Source organism: Rutilus rutilus (genome assembly GCF_951802725.1).
Source record: "Rutilus rutilus genome assembly, chromosome: 16".
NCBI lineage: Eukaryota > Metazoa > Chordata > Actinopteri > Cypriniformes > Leuciscidae > Rutilus > Rutilus rutilus.
Window position 1 is genome coordinate 12,893,485 of NC_140224.1, and position 26,768 is coordinate 12,920,252.

At 43.4% G+C, this 26,768-nt stretch overlaps 1 protein-coding gene across 1 annotated transcript in view; it reads right to left on the reverse strand.

Moving 5' to 3' along the window:
- Positions 1 to 888: 888 nt before the first annotated feature.
- The window catches only part of LOC311305702 (transforming growth factor beta-1-induced transcript 1 protein-like), a gene marked incomplete at its 5' end in the record, with an annotated part of 97,537 nt that continues 71,657 nt past the window's right edge, over positions 889 to 26,768 (reverse strand). The window contains 2 exons of the mRNA XM_084433511.1: positions 889 to 1,587; positions 2,232 to 2,380. Of these exons, the coding sequence (XP_084289637.1) occupies positions 1,321 to 1,587; positions 2,232 to 2,380 (416 nt within the window). The 3' untranslated portion in view covers positions 889 to 1,320. The remainder of the gene's footprint in view (positions 1,588 to 2,231; positions 2,381 to 26,768) is intronic.

A 26,768-nucleotide genomic window follows, 5' to 3' on the forward strand; every position in this document is an offset into this window, starting at 1 on the left:
AATGAACTAAGGCTTAGTCATGGCTTAATCTAAGACCTTTTTGTGAAACCAGGCCTTAATATTTGGTAATATTATTGATTTGACTGCACTGACACTTGTATGAGAACAAAACTTGAACCGAATTGAGCTGGGTGAGGACACCTTTATGCAGAGCTGTTTTATAGCTAATTCGACTTTGTTTCATAATTGATTTATTTTGTAACATCAACACTGTTATTGAACTGAATTGTATCTACATTGAAATGACAAAGTGAATAACGACAACTGTCTTCTGAAGAGCTCCTTGTATCCGAATTGAACTCATTTCATAAATGTTGAATTTTACAGTCATTGAAATGAACTGAAGCATAACTATCTTCAGCTGAACAATGACACTATTGTCTTTTTAGAGCTGCTTTATTGAAGAATTGAATTCTGTTTGCAGTATTGATCATTATTTTCCTGTTTATCACTGTAAAGCTGCTTTGAAACAATATGTATTTCATAAAGTATGAGTATTGTGGTAGATTTTTCCCCTATTTTTCCCTCTTTCCCCAACTTAGGTTGAACCGAGTGTCCCTGACACCTGAAAATGTTATACTCAGTTGAGTTCACCTCTGACCGCTCGAGTTGACGCCTAAGTGTAGCTTTTCCGACTGCATAAAATGCCTAAGAATTATAGTTACCTGACTGCTATCTAACCCCACCTAAGAGTCTCTCACAAAGAGTCGAACGACGTCTCGTTCCGTTTGAACACTAGCACTTGGGAATTAGGTCTCTAGTGTTCTTAACCCGCTCCACATTATCACTTGGGAATAGAAGTAAGATCTCTAGTGTTTTGCTAAATAACTTGTTCCACTAACTAACTAACTTGCTGCGCAGCAATAATAACCGACAAACTTCAGACAATGCCTTCGAATATGCTTTAATCATGGCCGGAGGATCTCAGACAAATATCAGAGAGAATCCCACCAGCAAAAAACAATACAACAGTTTTTATAGAATAGGAGCATGTAAAAAAGTGACATGATACATAACATAATTTACATACAATTTGATTGGTTCTTTATATGCAAACCCTTCTGTTACTAGGTAGAAGCAAAAAAAAAAAAATGCAAAAGGTTAGACGTTCAGTTGATTACTCAATATGTCATGAGACTATTCTAGACAGTATATTTTTGATACTGTCTGGTCAGCATCTCAGAATTTTCCATTGACACAAACATTTTTCAGAGTACATTTTGTCCAAGGGTTTAGAATGTTAAGAAGTAAAGAAAAGAAAATCCATCACAGTATGAACATTGCATGAGTAATAAGTTTCATCATCTCTCTTCGTTCATCTCAGCCAAAGAGTTTGATGAAGCAGGGGTGGCAGTATGGTTTGCTGTCCTGCTCTTTGAAGCAGCCCTTACTAAGGGGTTTCAGGCAGAAGTGGCACACCAGATGGTGTGGGTGAAACTTGGCACCCATCGCGGTGACACAGCGCCCCAGGATGGGTTGCTGGCATGCCTGGCACACGCTGCCTCGGGACTGGTGGTAGTGAACTTCACATAAGGGTTGGCCCTCATGCTCAAAGAAACTCCCATTCACAAATGGGCTATAGCATTCCTGCAGAAAGTAATGAAGAATACACATTGTGTGAAGTTACTAACAAAAGAGAAATTACCATTTCTCAAATATATATGATATTTATATATATTATAATATATATAAATTATGATTATGATATATATATATATACAGTATATATATATATATATATATATATATATATTTATCTTTTTTTATTATGTCAAACAAAGTATTCTTGGAGGACCCCCTTAAGAAACACTTCCACTTGTCTTGAGTAAACATTTGAGTGAGCTCTAAAGTGTTTTGCTGTACATTGCTGCAGTAAAGTAAATTTGAGATATATATTTGTGTATTATGTGTCTTTGGATATATTACAAAATAAAACAATACTCTTTGAAATCATAATCGTATTGAGTTACATTTTTTTAAAACCCCCAAATATTTATTTTTTTACTTAAAACATTCTTCACTACCAATTATTCAGTTATTTGTAATGTACAATGCCTTTGTAAAAAAATAAATAAATTCAATGCAGCTAGCTACTTTTGTATTATTTTTGTATTATTTTTTTTTTTAGAAGGGTAGCTTTACTTTATCTTAACTACTTTAAATTATGAGTAGCTTCCCCAACACTGTGTGGTATAATTCTCATTGTACCAAAGAATCCATCACCTACTCACCCTACAAACAAAGCATTGTGGATGCCAAAGAGCACTTAGGGCCGAGATGTAATTCTCCATGATGGGCTGGGAACAACCCTGACAACGAGAAGCAAAGAGGGCTAGAAAACACTGCTGGCAGTACTGCTTCCCTTCACGGTCATGAAAACCTGGGAAAATAAGCCTACAGTTATTTGAAATCCTTGAAATCTACATCGGCAAGATAATTCCTCATTTAAAAAAGTTATTAAATTAATTATTATGAAAAAAATATATATGTTTCGAGTTATGAGCTAAATGTTGTTTGTCACTATTGCTGCATTCACGCATTCAAACAATTAAGATTTTATTCATTGCCATCTGGCACAGATCAAATCTTGAGATAGGATTTTTTGCCTGTTGATTGGAGCACTTTTCAAAAATTGTAAATCCGATGTGTACTTAACATCTGGTCATCTGATCTGTAAGAATTGAGAAATTAGAAAATGCCGGGCAGTCTGGTTGAGGAACGACCACTCCCGAGAAGACAAAGGACCTTCCTGGAAATTATTATTTGACTCTTTCTTGAGAAACTAGCATCCCCGAGTCAATCACTTCCCCAATGTTGTCTCTCTCTCACGGTGAGATCACTAAATAATCACCCAAAAATCTATATGGTTTAATGTGAATAATTATCATACAGTATTATACTGTTACAAACTGCTCCGAGACACAAAGGTTGAGATCCAAATGCAGCTTTAATTAAGGTGCAATCCAGACACGTGATCCAATATACAGGCAATAGGTCAAAACACAGGTTGGCCGTCCAAACAAACAAACAAACAAACAAACAGACAAACAAACAAAACAGGCAGGGGTCAGAGGCAAAAAATCCAAAAACCAAGAAACCAGGGAAAACGTTCGGAAATGCAGTGCAACAACACACAAAACTTCACAGTGAGTGAATGAGTGAACATGGTATAAATAGGCTGAGACTAACAGGGTGATGAGACACAGGTGAATGCAATCAGTGATGATGAGTCCGGGCAGTGAGTTATGGGAAATGTAGTTTGTGAGGGAGTGATAATAGTCTGGTGTGGAGTGCCCTCTGTTGGCTCTAAAGGGCACTCCAGCTGGTGACCGTTACATATACATGTTTGGTATAATTTGAAATGACTCAGTGTGACTGGTATAAATGTCTCATTCCCAAAAAAGTAAACCAAAAGGTAATAAAGTTCTTAAGAGTTTAGAGACTGCACACAAAGGAAGGTGTGTCTTCCAGGCAAATGGCATTCTGCTCCCAAAAGGTGTAAACTCTGAATGCAAATTTTCATTGTTAGCAAATGTTTCCATGTGAAAGAAGTTTCTGTCTATATAAAGAAATGCAACAAGAGGCACAGAGCGATTTGTAACTCAAATTAGCCTGTGATGCAGAGTGTATGCAGGCACTCCGCATCATGTATTTTATAATGTCAGGTTCGCATCTTCTCTCTTTATTCCAGAGCATTTGATGTTTTGTATTTATTATCTTTGAACTGATTATGAAATTGGCATGATAAATGTACCTGACATAATAAATTGTTACATTTGATTTTATTCTGAATTACTCTGAAATTATTTTCTCAAGTGGATTAAGTGAAGTCTTAGGTTTCCGTAAATCTGCGTCCAGGGTTAAGTTCATACTAGATCCCAGAGTAGATGGAGCATGAGGCACATCTGGTGGGATTCTAGTAGGGGTGTGCATTGGCACTGCCCTCACGATTCGATTCGATTACGATTCACCAGGTAACGATTCGATTCAATTCGATTCTACGATGCATTGCGATGCATCAAAATTCTACTGCACACAACAAGGCAAAATTTTCATCAGTCATGAGGCAATACAAGCAGTCAGATATTGAACAACAGATTTTATTGGCTGCTTTGTGTGTATTATCACTCTCCTGTATCTTTGACATTTAATGTCATTAAATAAAATAAAATTGAATGGTACAGGGTATTGGATATGGCATTTTCAAACCTGAAAAAGAAAGCATAAATCACTGCTTTCAGTGCTTTGAATGAGAAATGTTTCTCTTCTCTCTGCTTGAGAACCATTTGAAATTAAATTTCAACTTTATTGTCCAACTCAAGGCCAGAAAATAAACAGTGTAGGGTGTAACGGTTCACAAAATTCATGGTTCGGTTCAATACGATACACTTGTCACGGTTCGGTACGTTTTCGATACAGCAAAAAGAAAAAAATGCCAGAGAAATTTCCTTGATTTTATTTTATTTTTTTATTAGAACTAACATCATAAAGTATGACATTTTTTTTTCTTTGAGCAATGATGGAGCTATAATTGACTCTTCTTAGGAGCATATAAAACAAAACAGCTCCTTGGAAAAAATTAAATGTAATATTTTGTGCTTATAAACAAATGTTTATTTTAGTTCAGATTAACATTTGAGGGCAGCAATGTTATTCATAATTTCGAAATAAATCCGACATAACGTTACTTGAAAGCATTATAGCCTACTATTCCTGCCAAACTTCCAAAGTTGCAGTTAGTGTTACTACAGTAAATCCATGGTGAATATTGCAGATCTGTGGACACTGGATAGTTCATTCATGTCACAATGTTTCTTCCTGGTTTCCACGTCAGCGCTGTTTGATCCGTTAATAATGGAGAAATGTGAATGTTTCTCACTAGATCTCGCAGCGATGTTATTACTTTAGTGGCGAGTTCAAATGCTTTCTTTACTGGATCTCTTGGCGTTGTGTGGTATAAGATCGGCTCGCGCTGCGTTGGTCCAAACTGATAAACAGTCCGTCATGAGTAGCTCAGTTTCGTTCCGTTTACTTTGCGTTTGCCATTTGATGTTGTGGTCGCGCCAGCGTCTACATTATGAGCGCGCTCGCGACGCGCTTACATTTGAAATAACCGTTCGGTTTGAAAATGCGTGCCTTGTACCGAAAGGTTTAGTACGAATACGCGTACCGTTACACCCCTAAAACAGTGACATAATCGATTATGGCACTTTGCCGCATCGATGCTGAATCGTGCATGCCCCGCATTGCGATGCATCGCCGAATCGATTATTGTTGACACCACTAGATTCTAGATTCCTGACTAACTGCTTGATTTTGAAGTTGTTATTCAGTCACAAATAGGGGGCTAGTTAAAAATACTATTAAGGTAATAGCGAGCGTTAAAGCAGCATTATCTTAATGTACTAGTCATAACCTCTGGTTATTGTTTGGGATTTAACTAAGTTGTTATATGGGCGACTGTAGGGGGCTACATGGGTACTTTTTAACAATAGCAAAGGCCGGCGAGAGACTCTCTCAGCGACATAGCTTCCTAATGAATGAGTAAAATATAAAAGTAAAGAGTTAAATAGAATAATCAAATGTATTGCTAATTTATTATATATCTCATAGCACAGGAGTTGTGCTGTTGTTCACATGACGTTGATGTTGTGGTTACAACAGGGTGTTGAGCCTCAGGATGTTGAGCCTTTTATATTTTACGTTTATATTTTACGTTATATATTACGTATAGCATAGCTACATTCCACATTTCAGGCGACAGAATGTGTCTTGCTGAATTCAACAAACTTTACAACAGGGGTATACTATCTAGTTTTGGCGTTGCCCACCTAACTTCAATTATGCTCCCCATGACATTCAGTTTTCGGTAGGCTCCTGTGTTGAGTTAAAGGGCCCCTATTATGGATTTGTGAAAACTACCTTTCATGTAGTGTGTAACATAGCTCTAAGTGAATGAAAACATCCTGCAAAGTTTTAAATCTGAAAGTGCACCGTATATAAAGTTATTGTCTGTCAAAAGTAAGAGTCGACTCTGAGTCAATGAAATGAATTGTTTTTCAAACGAGTCATAGGCCATTTCGTTGTGTCAAGATGAAACATTAGCATATTGCCCGCCCACTTATTGTGTGCGCAGACACCAGAGAAAACTTGAACCTCAAACCTGCAGCTGATTCCTGTGGATACTGGATAGCATCATGTCGAGAAGACGCTGTGCTCTACAATGTGAAGGTAAAGCCAGTTTTTTTTTCACTGCCCAAGGATGAGCATGTGAAGAATCAGTGGTTCAAATTCATCTTTACCATGATATCACAGCAGTATAATCCTAAACTTTTGCTGTGTTCCCTTTATTTCACTGACGACTGCTTCTCAAATCTCGGAGTTCAATGCAGGATTCGCAAACCGCTTGCTCTTGAAAGATGGTGTTCAAAATACTTAGTTTTGAGTTTTATATTGTGTAGGTCTCCTGCTAACTGGCTAACTCACGTTATCACTGTCTTAAATACTTCTGCTAATCAGTTTGTGGGCCACTATTACCTATAACTGTGTCTATTAATGCAGATTGTCTGTCATTCTCACTACTGAGAAAAGATTAATCATGAAGCAAGATTTGTTTTACCAACTTTTATGTTACATCAGTCATTCACATCAGTGTGGCAAGGTGGGTGACGTAGTTCAGTTTCATTGGCTCATTGGTGCATGATTGTCACCCACCATAGCCTATTGGAGGTGGCACTGATGGTATTTTAAGGCTGGAGTTAGATCGCCTGGTGTGCGTCACGACTGGGACCGCCCATACTGAGCGCGCTGGTGTAGATGGTGCGTGGTTTCTCTTGGTTTGTAGCTGTTTGGCTAATAGATGTGAGCATGTGGATTTTAAATGTAGACTTTCTCTTTTCTCAGTGCGTTTTATGCTTGGTTGGGTTACAGGCTGTCCACTGCATGTCAGGTATGTGCGTGATTCTTTTTTTTCCTACTGTTATTTTGGCGTCGGGTGATTAATTATCTGTTTAACTCTTAGCCGTGAAGTCAGTGAAAAGTCTTCCTGCATGTTAATTCATTATGAGCTGTGAGCGACTGTACACTTCGTGTGGCACGAGGAATTGCTTTGGGTAAGCGTGATCAATCTGCTTCCTTTTTTTCATAAGACAAGTATTTAATTAAGAATTCTTCTTTCTTAGTGCGCTGAGCTGTCTCTCCCGTCGCGTTTCTTGAAGGCGGAAGTTTATACCCGTCGTTAAAGGAGGATGCGCTGCTGTTTTTCCTTTTCTGCTTTTTTTTGGGCTGGTTTACATCTAGGGCATCATTAATGTCATCGCTCGTGCCCTGATAAGTGTTTCCACGCTAGTGTTGGGGAACTCTGATTCTGGGACCTGCTTCAGTGAGCATTCGAACTGTTGCATTCATTCCATTTCGTGTGGTGTTGTTTATATTGTTGTCTATTAGTATTTTGTTTTGTATATTTTCAATAGTTTAAGTTTGATATTGTAATAGTGTTTTTTTATAAATGTTTTTATTTACTTTAAATGTTTTTGTTTACTTTGATGGAAATATTCCCACTGTATTATTGAATTTAATTTGTTTTGTTTGCTTTGGTGTATTCCAGGCACTGCTGGCCCGAGGCTGGGAGGCTAGCTAGCTAGTTTGGAGTATTACAGGTGGTGGTGGTGCAGTTGTGTGGAGTGCAGTGCTGCTTGGATTCACCTCTCACTGTGTGTGCGTGCGTGTGTGTGTGTGTTACACGAATCCACAGATAGGATCTTCACTCCATCTAGCCTGCCCCTGCCACTGGAAAGCCTGTGTCTTTTATTATTTCTTTTGTTTATTTTCTTGTTGTGAGTATTTTCAAATTGATATCTTTATTTTGTCCAGTACACAGAGTTTCTGATTGTGACAGTGCTTGATGGAGACCTGACATTTGACATTGATTATCATTGAACGTTTTAACTATTTATGGTGCTTTGAAATTTATTGTGATTTGAATAAAGTCTTTTGTACATTGTTCACACGCCTCTCTCGGATTACTTCAGCCTACGAACCTGTGTTCCTTAGTTAGGTTATTTCCCCGTTTCTTTACGGGGTGGCGTAGTCGGATTGTATTTGGGTGTGTCCAAACGTATTTACAACGTTGACCACCCCCCTCCCTCAGTATTGCCACATTGTGGCGTAGTCGGCAGGGTTAAATTGCGGGGTCGTAAGTCGTGTCGCATTCCAGGTGGCATGCTGAAGCTAGTGCCTGCCACTTGTTCTGAACAATATGCGGATGGAACAGTGTTGTTTGAGCCTCCAGTGTCTGGATTGCCAGCTGGCCTGCTAGCCTCGCCTGCGCTGGTTAGAGTGGTTCGGGGTACAGTTTATTTGCCCATGGTTAATGTGGGGACCGCAGATGTAATGTTGTACGCAGGTGCGACATTGGGAACACTTAATAGTGTCCAAGTGGTAAGTCTGCCAGCTGGGATAACTGAGATAGAGCCAATGAGGGTCTTAGTGCGTTCTCAGGTTGCGGAGACAGTTGCACCAGTTCTAGAACCGATTGATGCAGTTGATCTTTCAGTCCTGTCTCAGGGGGAGCAGGGTGAGGCCAGGGCATTGCTGAAGCGATATCAATCTGTGTTCTCAGCTCATGACGGTGATCTGGGTTGCACCAATTTGATTTTGCATGAGATACCACTGTTGGATGCTGTGCCCGTTCGCCAGAGGCATAGGCGGATTCCGCCATCAGAGTATGAGGTTGTGAAATCTCATATTAACCAGCTATTAGAAACCAACGTGATCCGAGAAAGCTGTAGCCCGTATGCGTCACCCATTGTGCTGGTTAGGAAAAAGGACGGTAGTCTACGCATGTGCGTTGACTACCGTCAGCTGAATGCGAAAACAAGAAAGGATGCTTTTCCCCTCCCGCGCATTGAGGAGTCGCTAGATTTCTTGACGGGGGCTGGATGGTTTTCCACCATGGATTTGGCTAGTGGCTATAACCAGGTCCCCGTCAATGAAAAAGACAGATCGAAGACCGCATTTTGTACACCATTTGGCCTATTTGAATTTAACCGTATGCCCTTTGGGCTCTGTAATGCTCCAAGCACCTTCCAGCGTCTGATGGAACGGATGTTTGGAGACCAACAGGGTAGCTCGTTACTGTTGTACCTAGATGATATTGTAGTATTCTCCTCTTCTGTTTCGCAACATCTGGAGCGTCTAGAGGTTGTGCTGGGTCGCTTGGAGCGTGAGGGTTTAAAGGCCAAATTGGCAAAATGCGCGTTCTTCCAGAAAGAGGTCAAGTATCTTGGTCACGTGATTTCGGCTCAGGGCGTATCCACAGATTCCAGCAAGATAGAGGCGGTGTCACAGTGGCGGTGTCCTACCGGGGCATCAGAACTGCGCTCATTCTTGGGGTTTGCCAGTTATTACCGCCGTTTCGTCCAGGGATTCGCGAAACTGGCAGCCCCCCTGCACCGTGTGGTGGCTGAGTGTACTGCTGGCAGGCCCCGGGTACGGGCTGGTAAGAGCTTTGCTGATGCCTGGTCGGAACAGTGCCAGCAGAGCTTCGACGAATTAAAGGTGAGGCTTACAACGGCACCAGTGTTGGCATACGCAGATTTCTCCCTACCTTTTATCCTGGAGGTGGACGCTAGTTATGGTGGTTTGGGAGCAGTCCTCTCTCAGGAGCAGAATGGGAGAGTAAGACCTATTGCGTATGCCAGCCAAAGTCTTAGGGCCACTGAGCGCAACATGGTTAACTATAGCTCAATGAAATTGGAGTTTTTGGCGCTCAAGTGGGCCATGACCGAAAAGTTTCGCGAATATCTGTTAGGGCACAAGTGTACCGTTTACACTGACAATAATCCTCTTAGCCATCTGTCGACCGCTAAGCTTGCTGCTACTGAGCAACGCTGGGCTGCCCAGCTGGCAGCGTTTGATTTTACTATCAAGTATCGGTCGGGTAGGAGTAATAAAAATGCGGATGCCCTCTCAAGACAGGACCCCTCTGGGCAGTGTGAGGTGAATGCATTCTTGTTGGGAACGGAAGTGCCAGCCACTGTTAAGCAGGTGTTTGTGGCAGAATCGCGTCCACAAGCAACTCAAGCTGTAGTCTCTGTGTTGCCTGGTTTTGAGGGCGACATGGGCGCTTGTCAGCAAGCCGACCCCGTAATTGGTCAGATTCTAAAGTTTTGGAGACGAGGTGTTCCCCCTTCCCCAGCAGAGCGGAGACAGCTGCCTAAAGCTGCCCTCGTGTTACTCCGCCAATGGGATCGGCTGGTGGATAGAGAGGGTGTTTTGCATCGTCGTGTCTTTCGCCCAGATGGAGGTGAGGAGGGTTTTCATTTGGTTCTTCCAATTACTCTGCGACGTGAGGTCTTGGCCCAGGTTCATCAAGGGCATGGGCACCAGGGCATTGACCGCACCACTGAGCTGGTTCGACAGCGCTGTTATTGGCCAGGCCTTGCAGCTGATGTAGCTCAGTGGTGCCGTGAATGTGAGAGATGCCAGGCTGCCAAGGACACCCAGCCTGTAGTTCAGAGTTTTATGGGTCACCTCTTGGCAGAAAGGCCAAATCAGATCTTGGCCATTGATTTCACTTTGCTTGAGCCCTCAAGTTCAGGAATTGAGAACGTATTAGTAATGACTGATGTCTTTACTAAATTTACGCAGGCAGTTCCTACCCGGAACCAGCGAGCTGAAACCGTAGCCCAGGTACTTGTGTCTGAGTGGTTTTGTAAGTTTGGTGTTCCTGCCCGCATCCACTCAGACCAAGGCCGTAGTTTTGAGTCCTCCCTTATCCAGCAGTTGTGTCGCTTATACCAGGTGGAGAAGTCTCGCACTACCCCGTGGCATCCTGCCGGCAATGGGCAGTGTGAGCGCTTTAACAGGACACTGCACAATCTCCTGCGTACCCTGCCTAGTTCGCGGAAGGATGACTGGGTCTCTGCATTGCCCCAACTACTCTTCTGTTATAACACTACTCCCCATCAGGTGACTGGAGAGTCTCCCTATTTTCTCATGTTTGGACAGGAACCACGACTACCTGTAGATTTTCTGTTGGGTCGTGGTCAGGAGAGGGGTCCTGATAGTGTTAACAGTTGGGTGTTGGAGCATCAGACGAGACTGCAGGTGGCCTTTGAAGGGGCCCGGGAACAGCTGCGTCTAGCCGCAGAGCGCCGCAAGGAGATGCATGACTCTCGTGTCCGGGACGCACCCCTGAGTGAAGGCCAGTTAGTCTATCTCCGTAACTATGGTTTAAAGGGTCGTCACAAGATCCAGGACCATTGGAGTGGAGTGGTGTATCAGGTACTGAAAGCACCTGGAACAGGAGGCTCAGTATACACCATTGCACCGGTCAACGATGTGAGTAGGGTGAGACATGTTCATCGCTCTCTGTTGAAAGCCAGAGTAGGGCGGGAGCCCTTGGCACCCCCTCCAGAGAATAGGGCGTCGGTTGGCGAGGAGCCACTGTTGGAGGATCCTTCCTCAATGGAGGAAGTTGACCTTTTTAGGGTGGTACCTGAGACTTTGCCAGCTGCCATGGAGTCAGGGAGTCAGGGTCCCGTTTTGGCGGACTCCAGTTCACTAGAGCCTGGGGTGGATATGGAGGTTGAGGATCCTGTGGTTCCTGGACCATCAGGGCAGGGCGCCGTAAGTCAATTACCCTTGACTGATCTTGGTCCCTTTGGTCCATCTTATGTGGATGGGGCAGTGAGGCGTACTAGGCGAACTACTGCTGGTCATCATTCTAATCGTAACCATCTTCCTAGGGCTGTAGGGAGGGTGGTAGGTTTGGAGGCTGTTGAGGCCTCAATCAGTTCTCTATCCGCATTGTTTAGACCTTGGGATTAGGGCTATTGGAATAATCGTCGGGGCGACGATTCAAGAGCTGGGGGTAGATTGTGGCAAGGTGGGTGACGTAGTTCAGTTTCATTGGCTCATTGGTGCATGATTGTCACCCACCATAGCCTATTGGAGGTGGCACTGATGGTATTTTAAGGCTGGAGTTAGATCGCCTGGTGTGCGTCACGACTGGGACCGCCCATACTGAGCGCGCTGGTGTAGATGGTGCGTGGTTTCTCTTGGTTTGTAGCTGTTTGGCTAATAGATGTGAGCATGTGGATTTTAAATGTAGACTTTCTCTTTTCTCAGTGCGTTTTATGCTTGGTTGGGTTACAGGCTGTCCACTGCATGTCAGGTATGTGCGTGATTCTTTTTTTACCTACTGTTATTTTGGCGTCGGGTGATTAATTATCTGTTTAACTCTTAGCCGTGAAGTCAGTGAAAAGTCTTCCTGCATGTTAATTCATTATGAGCTGTGAGCGACTGTACACTTCGTGTGGCACGAGGAATTGCTTTGGGTAAGCGTGATCAATCTGCTTCCTTTTTTTCATAAGACAAGTATTTAATTAAGAATTCTTCTTTCTTAGTGCGCTGAGCTGTCTCTCCCGTCGCGTTTCTTGAAGGCGGAAGTTTATACCCGTCGTTAAAGGAGGATGCGCTGCTGTTTTTCCTTTTCTGCTGTTTTTTGGGCTGGTTTACATCCAGGGCATCATTAATGTCATCGCTCGTGCCCTGATAAGTGTTTCCACGCTAGTGTTGGGGAACTCTGATTCTGGGACCTGCTTCAGTGAGCATTCGAACTGTTGCATTCATTCCATTTCGTGTGGTGTTGTTTATATTGTTGTCTATTAGTATTTTGTTTTGTATATTTTCAATAGTTTAAGTTTGATATTGTAATAGTGTTTTTTTATAAATGTTTTTGTTTACTTTAAATGTTTTTGTTTACTTTGATGGAAATATTCCCACTGTATTATTGAATTTAATTTGTTTTGTTTGCTTTGGTGTATTCCAGGCGCTGCTGGCCCGAGGCTGGGAGGCTAGCTAGCTAGTTTGGAGTATTACAGGTGGTGGTGCAGTTGTGTGGAGTGCAGTGCTGCTTGGATTCACCTCTCACTGTGTGTGCGTGCGTGTGTGTGTGTGTTACATGAATCCACAGATAGGATCTTCACTCCATCTAGCCTGCCCCTGCCACTGGAAAGCCTGTGTCTTTTATTATTTATTTTGTTTATTTTCTTGTTGTGAGTATTTTCAAATTGATATCTTTATTTTGTCCAGTACACAGAGTTTCTGATTGTGACAGTGCTTGATGGAGACCTGACATTTGACATTGATTATCATTGAACGTTTTAACTATTTATGGTGCTTTGAAATTTATTGTGATTTGAATAAAGTCTTTTGTACATTGTTCACACGCCTCTCTCGGATTACTTCAGCCTACGAACCTGTGTTCCTTAGTTAGGTTATTTCCCCGTTTCTTTACGGCATGGCGTAGTCGGATTGTATTTGGGTGTGTTCAAACGTATTTACAACGTTGACCACCCCCCTCCCTCAGTATTGCCACATCAGTCATTCATGCTAGAGCTCGGCTAATGTATACATTGCATACATGCACTTGTCACAATCACGCCAGACTCCACCCACACTCAATCACAGCGCACTCCCTCTCCTGAGTACTGATCACACACACCTGCACGTCATCAGTTTAGCAATTACCTCCAGCACTTAAGCCCCACTCTCACTCTCAGTCATTGTCCGGTACCGTTTGCATCAAGACGCTAACACTGTGCTTACCTCTAGGACTCCTATGCTGTCTCCTAGGGAGGGGAAATGAAGCCTCATGAATCACTGAGGCTTTCCCCTGACTGTTCCGGGAAAAGATTCAAAGCTTCGAGAGTGTCGAGAACTGGTCGAGAACAGCGCCATCTGGTGCTTATTTAAAATAAAGCAGCCAGAAGCCTGTTTTAGAAGCTCTGGCAGATGAAGCAACCACAACACACTCCATAGTTTCAATGTTATGTGTACAAATAAAAGCCTTACATGTTTGTGTTTGATTTGTTCATTAAATAAATTCATTTTCCCATTAAAGTGTGACAATAAAATGTAATATAAGCGTATATGATTCAACAAGATTTAATGTAGGCCCTCTCTCTCTCTCTCTCTCTCTCTCTCTCTCTCTCTCTCTCTCTCTCTCTCTCTCTCTCTCCCCACACACACACACACACACACACAATATGAATAAGGACATTGTCTGATAGGATCATCTGTTATTAAATGTGCTTATGACACTTGTTACTGATAGTGCTTAACTGTAGGAATGACAGAAAGGTGATAACGTTTTTAATTATATTTATTATTTTTGGCTGTTGCCATTTCTCTAAATACAAACCCTTCACCAAACACCAACAACCTATCCCTTCCCCCCTAATCCCACCCTAAACCCAAATACCAACACCAAATTACCTAAAATCACCAAAAAGTGCAAAGATTTTACAAAAACAAAAAGACACAAAAACAATAAAAAATAATAGCCTAAGTAGTGAAAAATAAATGTTGGTTATTTAAATGTAATATATTGATTAACTTTCAAAGTACAGCACTCTCCTAACAAACACATCAACCAGACTAAGGCAACAAAGACTCGTTAAATAAGATCTGGAGTTCGAGCCTTCTGACACCCAAAGCGAAACGCACACGTGATTTGACAGAAAGTGAGGCTTCGTTTGTCATCGGTCACGTGACTCTAGTAAACCGACACATGCCCCGATATGGGGCTTCACTAGAAATTGTGTTGCTTGTGTGATACGCGCATCGAAGCTTCAGTGTCATACGTAACATCACTACTGTCTCCTTGTTGTCTCTCCAAGTCTTCCTCGTTGTTCCTCGTCTCCAGTGTGTTCTCCCAAGTCTGCCTCGTTCCTGTGTGTCTCCATCCGATCTCCATCTACAAGAAAATGAACTGAGTCATTCAAGTCTGAATCATCTGGATATTCTACTCACCCACTTATCTTCACCTGCACTGCCGATCACTCATCTGGTTGTTCAAAATAAACTCTCATTACCTGCATCCGTGTGTCTGTCCCTTCTGTCTTGTAACAGAATACCGGACCTCACCGACGAACACCAGCATGAGCACCCCGGATCACTTCCTTGACATCGCGGACGATGTCAGTCAGGCACTTCCTCCTGTTCCACCAGCACCCACTACTGCATCCACTTCCGCAAATATTGACGCTGCTTCTTCACCCCCGGTAATTGCCAGTCCCATGGCCTGACCGGCGCCCTTCTCAGGATCGGCGGAGGATTGCAACGGGTTCATCCTGCAATGTTCGCTGGTCTTGGAGATGCAACCGCACTTGTATCCGAGCGACCTCTCAAAGGTAGCGTTCGTGATATCACAGTTGAATGGTAAGGTGCTACGTTGGGCCGAATCACTCTGGTCCCAGAAAAGTGACATAGTCCAGTCTATCTCCAGTTTTCTAACCCACTTCAAGGAAATTTTCGGAATGCCCACCTGGGATTCATCGATTGGAGAACGACTGCATCAGTTGAGACAAAATTCCATGACTGTGAGTAAATATGCTCTGCAATTCCATACACTAGCTGCTGCTAGCGGGTGGAATGAACAAGCTTTGATCACCACCTATCGTCAGGGTTTGAACCCTCGCGTGCGGTTGCATCTCACTGCATACGAGGATTCCATCGGGCTTGAATGTTTCATCCAACTCTCCACACGCTTCGCCACTCGTATGCAGTCGTGTCTCAAAGACCACCAAGACCAGCCACTCTCTCTTCCACCCCTCCGCCGACCTGATTCCATCAGCCCTCCAGAACCAGCCCACGAACCCATGCAGCTGGATAGCGCACGGTTGACTCGCGCTGAACGTTAGAGACGGCTGACCCAAGGTCTGTGCCTATATTGTGGTTCCTCTGAACACTTCATCTCTAGATGCCCTATTCGTCCTCCTCGTCCCATGGTGAGTGCTATATTCCCTTCGATAGATAAAATGAAACCACTCACCACATTTGTGAACCTAACTGCTGCCAATGTTACTATTCCAGTCGTCGCCCTTCTCGACTCGGGGTCAGCTGGCAATTTCATCTCCGGCGCCCTCTGCCGTCAGCTCAAGCTCAAGTCTACCGCCACGCAATCCATCTATCAAGTCAACTCGATAACTGGCAGACCTCTCAGCCGGAAAAGGGTGAGTCTCTGTGCTGGACCCATTCAGCTTCAAATTGGAGCCCTACATATGGAACAACAACATTTGCTGGTTCTGGAGGAATCCACTGCTGATGTGATTCTAGGGTGCCCATGGTTGGAGCAGCACAATCCCATCATCTCCTGGAGGACCGGCGAAATCCTGAAGTGGGGCAACAGCTGTTTCCCGAATTGTTTTCCTGCACTTCCGGTTCCAACCACTCCTCGGTCCAGGGAGCTGTCCCTCTGCTCTACCTCCATCGACATTCAGTGGATATTCCACCTTGTTATGCCCACTTCAGTGATGTTTTCTGTCCTCAGCGAGCCTCCAAGCTGCCTCCACACCGGCCATGGGACTGTGCCATCGATCTGCTTCAGGGTGAGCCAGTGCCCCGTGGGAAGATTTATCCTCTGTCACTTCCAGAGGAGAAGGCCATGGTGGAATACATCAAGGAAGCTTTGGATTAAAGTTACATCCGTCCGTCTACTTCCCCTGCTGCTTCCGGCTTCTTTTTTGTGGTGAAGAAGGATGGCGGCTTGCAGATTACCGTGCACTCAACCGGATCACTGTCAAATTCCGTTACCCCCTTCCTCTTGTCCCCGCTGCGCTAGAACATCTCCGTGGTGCCACTGTTTTCTCCAAGTTGGACCTCCGCAGCGTGTACAACCTCATCCGGATACGTGAGGTGGACGAATGGAAGACGGCCTTCGTGACCCCTACTGGCCACTATGAGTACCTCGTCATGCCATACGGATTGGCCAACGCCCCCTCCGTATTCCAAGACTTCATCCATGAGGTACTCCGGGAGTTCCTCCACAAGTCTGTCTTGGTCTATATAGATGACATCCTGATTTACTCCCGGAGTATGGCCGAACATCGCCACCACGTTGCGGAGGTCCTGAAACGCCTGAGGGATTTCCAGTTGTTCCTGAAGGCAGAGAAGTGCTCTTTCCACCAACCCTCAGTGCAGTTCCTTGGTTATCACATCGATAACAGTGGCATCCGGATGGACAAGGGGAAGGTGGATGCTGTTCACAACTGGCCCATACCTACCACCATCAAGGAGCTCCAACGATTTCTCGGATTCGCCAATTTCTACCGCCGTTTCATCCGGAGCTACAGCATCATCTCCAGTCCTCTTACTAACCTCCTACACCACAAGCCCAAGTCTCTGTCATGTACACCCATTGCCACTCAAGCCTTTGAGTCTCTCAAGAAATCTTTCACCTCCGCTCCCCTCCTGGTTCATCCAGATCCAGAGAAACCCTTCGTCGTGGAGGTCGACGCCTCGACCACAGGAGTGGGAGCAATCCTTTCACAGCAGCGGGGAACCCAAGTAGACTCCATCCATGCGCCTTCTTCTCCCGCAAACTCAACCCAGCAGAAGTCAACTACGACACTGGCAACAGGGAGCTGTTAGCCGTCAAGCTGGCTCTTGAGGAGTGGAGCCACTGGTTGGAGGGCGCACAACATCCATTCGTGGTGTTGACAGATCACAAGAATCTACAGTACCTCAGAGACGCCAAAAGATTAAATCCACGACAGGCAAGATGGGCATTGTTCTTTACCCATTTCCGCTTTACCATCTCCTACCTCCCTGGTTCCAAAAATATTAAAGCGGACGGTCTATCCCGTCTCCATAGTCCTGAAGAGAAAACAGAAGAGCCATAACATATCCTGCCTGAGAACCTCTTTGTAAGTCCCATCACCTGGTCTGAGGAAACCCTGCCCTCCTCCAATGTCTCCACCAACACTCCGCCGGCTTGCCCACCAGGTTTGCTCTACATCACCCGGACACGGCGCACTCCTCTCATCCACACTTCCCACACGTCGCTGGGCACTGGCCACCCAGGGGTCAATGAGACCCTCTCGCTGCTAAAAGAACGCTTCTGGTGGCCCAACATGGCAGCGGACGTCAGAAGGTACATGAGAGGTTGCAAGGATTGTGCCATCTCGAAGAGTCCTCGTCATCTTCCCTCAGGTAAAAACTTCACCCTCTGCCCGTTCCCAACAGACCCTGGTTACACCTAGGAGTTGATTTCATAACGGACTTACCTGCTTCCGATAACTGTACCTGCATTCTAGTAATCATCGACAGATTCTCCAAGTCATGCCGTCTAATTCCCCTGAAAGGACTTCCCACCGCCATACAGACTGCCGAGCTGATGTTCAACCATATTTTCAGAGTTTACGGAATTCCCGAGGACATTGTGTCAGATAGAGGGCCTCAATTCATCTCCAGAGTATGGAAGGCGTTCTTCTCGCTCCTAAGTGTGACCGTCAGCCTCTCCTCTGGTTACCATCCGCAGTCGAACGGGCAAGCGGAAAGGAAGATACAGGAGATCAGACGTTTCCTCCGTACCTTCTGTCACGGCCACCAGAACTCTTGGAACCAGTTCCTGGGTTGGGCCGAGTATGCACAGAACTCCCTGCGGCAACCTACCACTGGGCTCACTCCCTTCCAGTGCGTGCTCGGTTACCAACCCCCATTGTTCCCCTGGTCTGGGGAACCATCAGATGTTCCTGCTGTCGACTACTGGTTCCGAGAGAGCGAGAGGGTTTGGGACTCTGCTCACCATCAGCTGCAACGGGCACTGCGCAGACGTAGAATGACAGCCGGCCTTCGACGCTCCTACGTACCAGCCAGGTCAGAAGGTCTGGCTGTCCACCAGGGACATCAGGTTACATTTGCCTTGCCGAAAGCTGAGTCCCAGGTTCATTGGCCCCTTCACCATCGTGAAGCAGATCAACCCTGTCACTTATCAACTCCAATTGCCACCACAGTACAGGATTCATCCTACCTTCCACGTCTCCTTATTGAAACCACATCATCCCTCTGTTTCTGTTTCCACAGAACCTGGCACAGTCGCAGAACCTCCCCTTCCACTCATCCTAGAGGACGGTGCCACCTACCAGGTTCACGATATCTTGGACTCCCGGCGCCGTGGTGGTCTCCTAGAGTACCTCGTGGACTGAGAGGGCTACGGTCCCGAGGAACGCTCATGGGTACCCAGAGACGATATACTTGATCCTAACCTGCTCGAACAGTTTCACGCCACTCATCCGGAGAGAGCCGCACCCCGGGGTAGAGGTCGACCACCCTCAGGAGCGGGCCGTGGAGGGGGGGTAATGTCACAATAACGCCAGACTCCACCCTCACTCAATCACAGCGCACTCCCTCTCCTGAGTACTGATCACACACACCTGCACGTCATCAGTTCAGCAATTACCTCCAGCACTTAAGCCCCACTCTCACTCATTGTTCGGTATCGTTTAGATCAAGACGCTAACGCTGTGCTTACCTCTAGGACTCCTATGCTGTTTACCTGTCTCCTTGTTGTCTCTCCAAGTCTTCCTCGTTGTTCCTCGTCTCCAGTGTGTTCTCCTGAGTCTGCCTCGTTCCTGTGTGTCTCCATCCGATCTCCATCTACAAGAAAACGAACTGAGTCATTCAAGTCTGAATCGTCTGGATATTCTACTCACCCACTTACCTTCACCTGCACTGCCGATCACTCATCTGGTTGTTCAAAATAAACTCTCATTACCTGCATCCGTGTGTCTGTCCCTTCTGTCTTGTAACAGCACTGTTATTGATACAGTTTCCACGTGTTCACAGCAATATATTACAAAAATACTCTGTAAATAAATTAGTTCAAGTAAAATAATCGGTTTGTTGATGGACATGCACTTGTTAATGCTGATGGTGAGGAATTACAGTTGTAACATCTCATAATGTACCTCAAACTGAGCAGTGTATCACTGAGAAACGTCCTCCTCGAGTCGTCCTTGCCATGGAGGTTCGGGTTGAATAACTAGTTCTTCCAGTGTTTCATCATCGGACTCGCACTCACATTGATATGGTAAAATGTCATTGTTCGTTACTGTCTTTAGTTTAACCCTCTAGCCGCCACAGTCGAGTTTACTCGACAAGATGCGGCACTGAATAAAACGGCCGATTTTGTCAAACAGGGTGTCAAATTTCGTTCGACCTCCCCTCCACTAGTTAGCATACATGTCATACTTCATCCCCGACTCAAAAAATGTCATGTTTCTATACAAAATCTTCGAGCTAGAGCGCGTTGAATCAGTGCGAACAAAAGCGGAGCTAGTGATGCGAGTGAGCCATTTTATTAGATCAATATTGTCAACGTCAGCGAGTATTTGCATTAGATTATTATTATTATTATCATCTAATGGCATCAATAAAGCTTACCCGCAATGAAGTGTTGGGTGTTCTATTCGCGGACCCTGATTCTGAAGGGGAATAACGTTATCTGCCTTCAGAAAATGACGGTGATTCTGAAAGTGAAAGTATAGCCCTACACCAAGCACAAACGGTGAATCCTTTGCCCAATATATATGGTCCTTTGCCCAATGTCAGTGGTGGGAACAATGTTTCCCGGGGTCGGAGTGTTCATTGCGAAGTTAGCAGGCGTGTTAGTGTTGTGGGGAACGAGGCGGGAGATGTTTACCGCGCTCGCCATGGTGACCGCGTGCCTCTCCGCAATCGCGGCGACAGTATTGTGGTGGAGGCTTTGTCTAATGCCACTGGGTATGTTAGACGAGGTCGAAGTATTCATAGGACAGTTAGGGGGCAACGTGAAGGCAGGGTGGGGAGTCGCAATGACAAAGACAGTAGTCCGAGCTGTGCACACTCGGCGCGCGCGCGAGACAGATCTGGCCGCGCCCGCGCTGCTCGTAGCAGGAGCAGAGGCGGTGTGACACGGAGCAGAGGGGCTATTAGTCTATCGCAAGACCACACCATGAAACACTACAAGAAATGTCACCTGGATGGATAGGGAGTCATTATCTCTACAGCAAAAGCTCTGCAACATAAATTCTTCTTTTTTTTTTGTCTGCCATTTATTAGTAATGATTTACACTGTTGATTTACTATCTATTTCCCTGACCATTTTAGTGTACAATATGTGTTCTTTTTTGTGTGTTCATGTCCTTATGATGTGTGCGTCTATGTCAGCTAAAAAAAACAACAACCAAAAAAAAAAAAAACACACACACAAAAAAAAAACTAACATTGTCTCTCGTCTTGTCTCGTCATCTCACTCATGATCTGTGGCATGCCATGGCGAGTGAGCTTTTGAACTAAACAGGTCTTGTCTACTTGTGTTTGTGTGTCATATGAATAATATGTGCACCATACATGGAATCAGAGTGCCTACTGTATGTAGTAAATGGAAAATCTCTACAGCAAAAGGCCAATCGCTACATGCATTCAGTTTGTTTCTATTATTAGTAATGATTTACACAGTTTGTTCACTACTTACTATTTACCTGAGCATTCAGTATTGTGCAATATAGCATACAGAAGGTGAGGGACATTTTTGGGGGAAAGAAGTGCTGCATTTTATCTTTTAAACATGTGTCTTTTCATGAAAATTCTATAATCCAAGATGGCCGCCACTATATGACGTCATGATATGCAAATTAGATGGGAAAATGTAATTCCTACATAAACTTTGGGTCATCCTTAATATTTCTCTAATTTACAGAAAGTCTCTATCTTTTATCACTTTTAATATATAGCCTTTTGAAATTAAGATGTCAAAATCGAACGTTTTAGGAAAAAACCTCTGGCGCCTAAAGGGTTAAGGTGTAGGAAGCCTCAGGACAGCTGACGTTGTAATGGCAATGGGCGTTTTTGACGCACGCGCTGTATGCTTTAAACCAATCACAACAGACTGAGCTGTCTGGCCAATCAGAGCAGAATAGCTCGCGGGATTTACGAGATTGATTCATTTGAGAATCATTGAAAATGTGGTGATGTGCAAATGTATATTATGAGGAAATTAAACAGTTTTTTTTACCTTTGATGCATGTAAACCTGTTGTAGGAGACTCCAAAACAACATTAGGAAACTTTAAAATAGCATAATAGGGGCACTTTAAGAATTCATTCCTTGTTGAAGAAAGGATGCTAGTTCATGCATTCATGACCTTCAGACTGGATTATTGTAATGCAATAATTAACAATCTACAGTTATTCAAAAAAAAAAAAAAAAAGCTGCAAGAGTTCTTACCAGGTCAAGAAAATATGATCATATAACCCCAATTTTATAATTTCTACACAGATTACCTTTAAGTTCTGAATCAATTACAAAGTATTACTTACTTATAAGGCCTTAAATGGTTTAGCTACTGTGTACTTAATCGATCTTCCATCACGCTTTTTAATCCTCTAGGGTCGGCAAACGCGTTGGCGCATTTTGGTGGATTTTTTTCACATAGCAGCAAAATCGACCTTTGATACTCTGTCATTCATGGTCATAAAGATAAAAGCAATTCATCATTCAAAACTGTACATTAACATTAACTAACAACTAACATTAACATTAACATCAAACTAACATTTTGGGAATAAAGGGGTAACAACCAGGAAAATGAAAAATGTATTTATACTGTAAGTATTTTAGAACTAAGGGGTACTTATTCTACTATTATGATACAACAATCTAACATGTGGGAGCAATTTAACAAAAACATATATTGTGTACCTTTTTGTAATAATAGTGTCCCAATGCATATAGGCTTTTTAGAATTACAGGGTACATATCTGTGCATTTATACAGTAATTGTTTTAACAAAAGTGCACTGAAAATTATTGCAACAAACGTCATGACTGAATAGATATCGGAGAACGTGGTCTCCGCGAATTTATTGTTAAAACCAACTAAAATAACAAATTTAACACGGCAAATAAAATACATCTTGCACCCTAAAGTTCATCTAGCAGACATGCCAAATCTGGGGCAAAACATGATCATTTGAGAGAAAGAGACGAAAGGAAAAAGTCTCCGAGCCCTATTCAGACGCGGGCTAATTCCGACTCCTCTGAGGTAACCATGGCGGAATTAGTTGGTGAACTTAAACAACTGCGAAAGGAAAATCAGCAGGGGCACATCGGCACGAAGGAGTCGCTGACGAGATTAGAAACATCGGTCGAAGAGTTGAAAGGCCAGATAACAAAGCTGGAAACGCGCATCATAGAGGCCGAAGAATGTATTAGTAACAGCGAGGACTCAGTGATGCGTCACAGGAGGGCGATTCGATACCTGCTGCAACAAGAGGTGGAACTGTCTGCCAGGTGCGATGATCTGCAAAACAGGCTGAGACGAAATAATTTGAGAATCTACCAAGTGCCCGAAAACAGCGAGGATGGGAAGAACCCAATTGAGTTCATAAAAGAACTACTCGCTTCAACTCTAAACTCTCTTCCCGATGGTGACATAAAAATTGAAAGGGCTCACAGAGCACTGGCTCCCAAGCCAAAAGAAACGGAACCACCCAGATCAATAGTAATAAAATTTACGGATTTCTCGGTGAAAGAAGCGATTCTGCGTCAGGCCTGGGTACAAAAACAAGTCATGTACAATAATAGATGAATCTATTTCGATAATGACTACTCTCCGGATCTCCAGAGAAAAAAAGGTCAGGTGCGTGACGTGATTAGACAACTCAAGAAGAAGGACATTATTGCACTGAGCTTTTATCCTGCACAGTTGAAGATCAGCCTGACCACCGGTGACAAAACTTTCTCTACATTGGCGGATGCTCTGCCAACACTACAAGAGCTCGGTATCAAGACGCAAATGGGGGAATTTGCGACGCACTGGAGATGGAGCTGTCAAAAACCATGTGGCAGACACGGAGAGGAGGTCGTCGCAGGATTAATCAAGCAACGATGTCAGACGCGGATGTTAAAGCTTTCTTCTCGGAGCAGATCATTTAGTTTTTTTTCCATGAACAAATACAAGCAAGATTTTTTTTTTTTTGTCTTCTTCCTTCCCTTCATCGATCAGTGAACGTGAGGTGAGAACTATAATTTGTTAACGGGAGGGCTATATATCAGAAACCGTATGGTGATAGACATTTATGCCGTGGCCACACTAGGACTGGTTGATTTGGATGGTTTTTGCAATAAATGCGGAAGTAATAACACTTATTGAGTGGATGACACTCGCCCTTTGGGCTGCGACCCCCTCAAGAGAACAATTTAAAAGGCGTGGTCGCAAACACGCAAGGTGTACTTTTTCCCTGGAGAGATCGAGTCACAACTCTCTGCCCACTTTCAAACGGGAACTGTTTGCCGTGTTTTTTTTTTGTTTTGTTTTTTACAAATCTACTCTGTGTCAAGTGCAAACAGTTGGATGTGGCGAAGTTCAAAATTATGTTCAAGTTCATTGTTCTCTTTTCCTTGACAGCGGTGATGCTTTATGTATACATTTTTAGACACACTGATTGTTTTTTGGTTTGTGACCAGCCCAAAGTGGCAATATAAAAAAAAACATTTAATTTTACTAATAACCATGGAAAGTTTGACGTGTGTTAGTTACAACATGAAGGGGATAGGTAGCCCAGTAAAGAGGAAAAAAATTCTAAATCAGCTCAAGACATTCAAATGTGGTGTTGCCATGTTACAAGAGACTCATCTCTCAGACAAAGAACATTTAAAGTTGAAAAGAGAATGGGTGGATCAGGTTTTCAGTACATCCTACGGTAAAGGGAGAAAAAGGGGGGTTGCCATCCTTATTAGTAAGGCTGTCTATTTTACAGAGGAAAGAATCATTAAGGATAAAGATGGCAGATATGTCATGGTTGTGGGAACAATTGGGGGTATTCAAATAACTTTTTTGAATCTATATGCTCCAAACGAAGACTGTCCAATAATTTTTAGGAAAATTTCCTCACTTGTGGCAGATGAAGCGGAGGGTATTGTAGTGATAGGTGGGGATTTCAATTGTGTTTTAAACCCATATGTGGACAGGTTACCAGCAGAAAAGAGACGCCAATCACGCAAAACAAATACGGCACTGGGGATGATGAATGAGCTGGGGCTGGTCGACGCTTGGAGATATCTCCACTCAAAAGAAAAAGACTATACATTTATGTCACAAATACACGGGAGCTATTCTAGACTAGATTTTTTTCTGCGTTTCAAAAACTGAGTTGCATAGAGTAGTGGAGTGCAGTATAGAGCCCATTACTATTTCAGATCATAGCCCCATTGTTTTAAAACCAAATTTGGGGCAACATAAACAGTTTAAATATTGGAGACTAAATATCTCAATACTGAGTGATGCAGCAAATAAAAAGGAAATACAGAGGCAATGGGCTGATTACATTAAAATAAATGATAACGGATCTGCACCCTCTGTGCTATGGGATGCAGCCAAAGCAGTAATAAGGGGAAAGATTATTGCACTTACATCCAAAATAAAAAAGCAAAGGGAACTTGGAATTGGAGAAAGAAATAAGAAGGTTAGAATGTGAACATAAAACCTTTGGAAATAAAAAATCCCTAGAGCTATTGAAGCAAAATAGACAGAAACTAGATGACCTGTTAACCTACAAGGCAGAGGGGGCTCTCAGGTATACAAGTAGAAAATACTATGAATTTGGTAATAGAGCAAGTCGGCTGCTTGCTTTCCAACTACGCAAAGCCCAATCTAGTAGAGCTGTTCCGAAAATCAGACATCCAAATACGGGTATTATAACATCACAACCTAAAGAAATTGCAGATGCATTTAAAGACTACTATAAAAAACTATACGAAGGGGATAAACAGCCAAACAAGGAAAGAAAAATTAAAAACTTTTTGGATTCTGTTAAATTAAATAGATTGACGAAAGAGGAGTCTGAAGCAATGGTTAATCCCATAACAGAGGAAGAAATTCAGATAAGTATTGGTAAACTCAAAAATAACAAATCACCAGGAGTAGATGGCTTCCCGGGAGAATTTGATAAAGCTTTCATAAATGAATTAACCCCAATTCTGTGTCGAATGTTTAATTACGCATTAGAGAAGGGAGATCCTCCAAAGTCATGGGCTGAGGCAGTAATTACAGTTATCCATAAAACCGGGAAAGATCCCACTCAGTGTTCAGCCTGTAGGCCCATAAGCCTCCTTTGCCAAGATTTAAAAATGTTAACCTCAATTTTAGCAGAGAGGATTCAAAAACATATCAGAAAATTAGTGAAACCAGACCAGACAGGATTTGTTAGTGGACGTCATGGTGCCGACAATGTTAGGAGAGCTCTGAACATACAGATGATTGCAGGAAAGAGACAGGTCCCTTCCATGTTACTTAGTTTAGACGCGGAGAAGGCGTTCGATAGACTGGATTGGACATTTTTAAAACAAACATTGACACATATGGGCTTTCATGACACATTTGTTGCATGGATACAAACATTTTATCATAATCCTAAATCACGAGTTAGGGTGAACGCCCACTGTTCAGACTTTTTTGATCTTGGGAGGGGAACAAGACAGGGAGATGCTATGTCCCCGGTTTTGTTTGCACTTAGCATTGAACCCTTGGCCGAGAGCATAAGATGTAATCAGTATATACAAGGAATAACTGATTATGAGGGAAACAGTCACAAGATTGCCTTATATGCAGATGACATTCTATTATTTATTGAAAACCCAATTGCATCAATACCAGCTCTCCTTGATTGCCTTGAAGTATATGAATCCATTTCTGGATACAAAATCAATTCAACCAAATCAGAAGCACTTATGATCACTGGAGTCTGGCCCATAGAACTAAACAATAGAACATCTTTTAGATGGTCTAAACAGGGATTCAAATATTTAGGAGTTACCATTACACCTAGACTTTCACAGTTGTATCAGGCAAATTATAATAAACTAATTAATACCATTAAAAAGGATTTATTAAAGTGGGAAGTGTTGCCACTTTCGCTGTTTGGTAGGATTGAGACAATA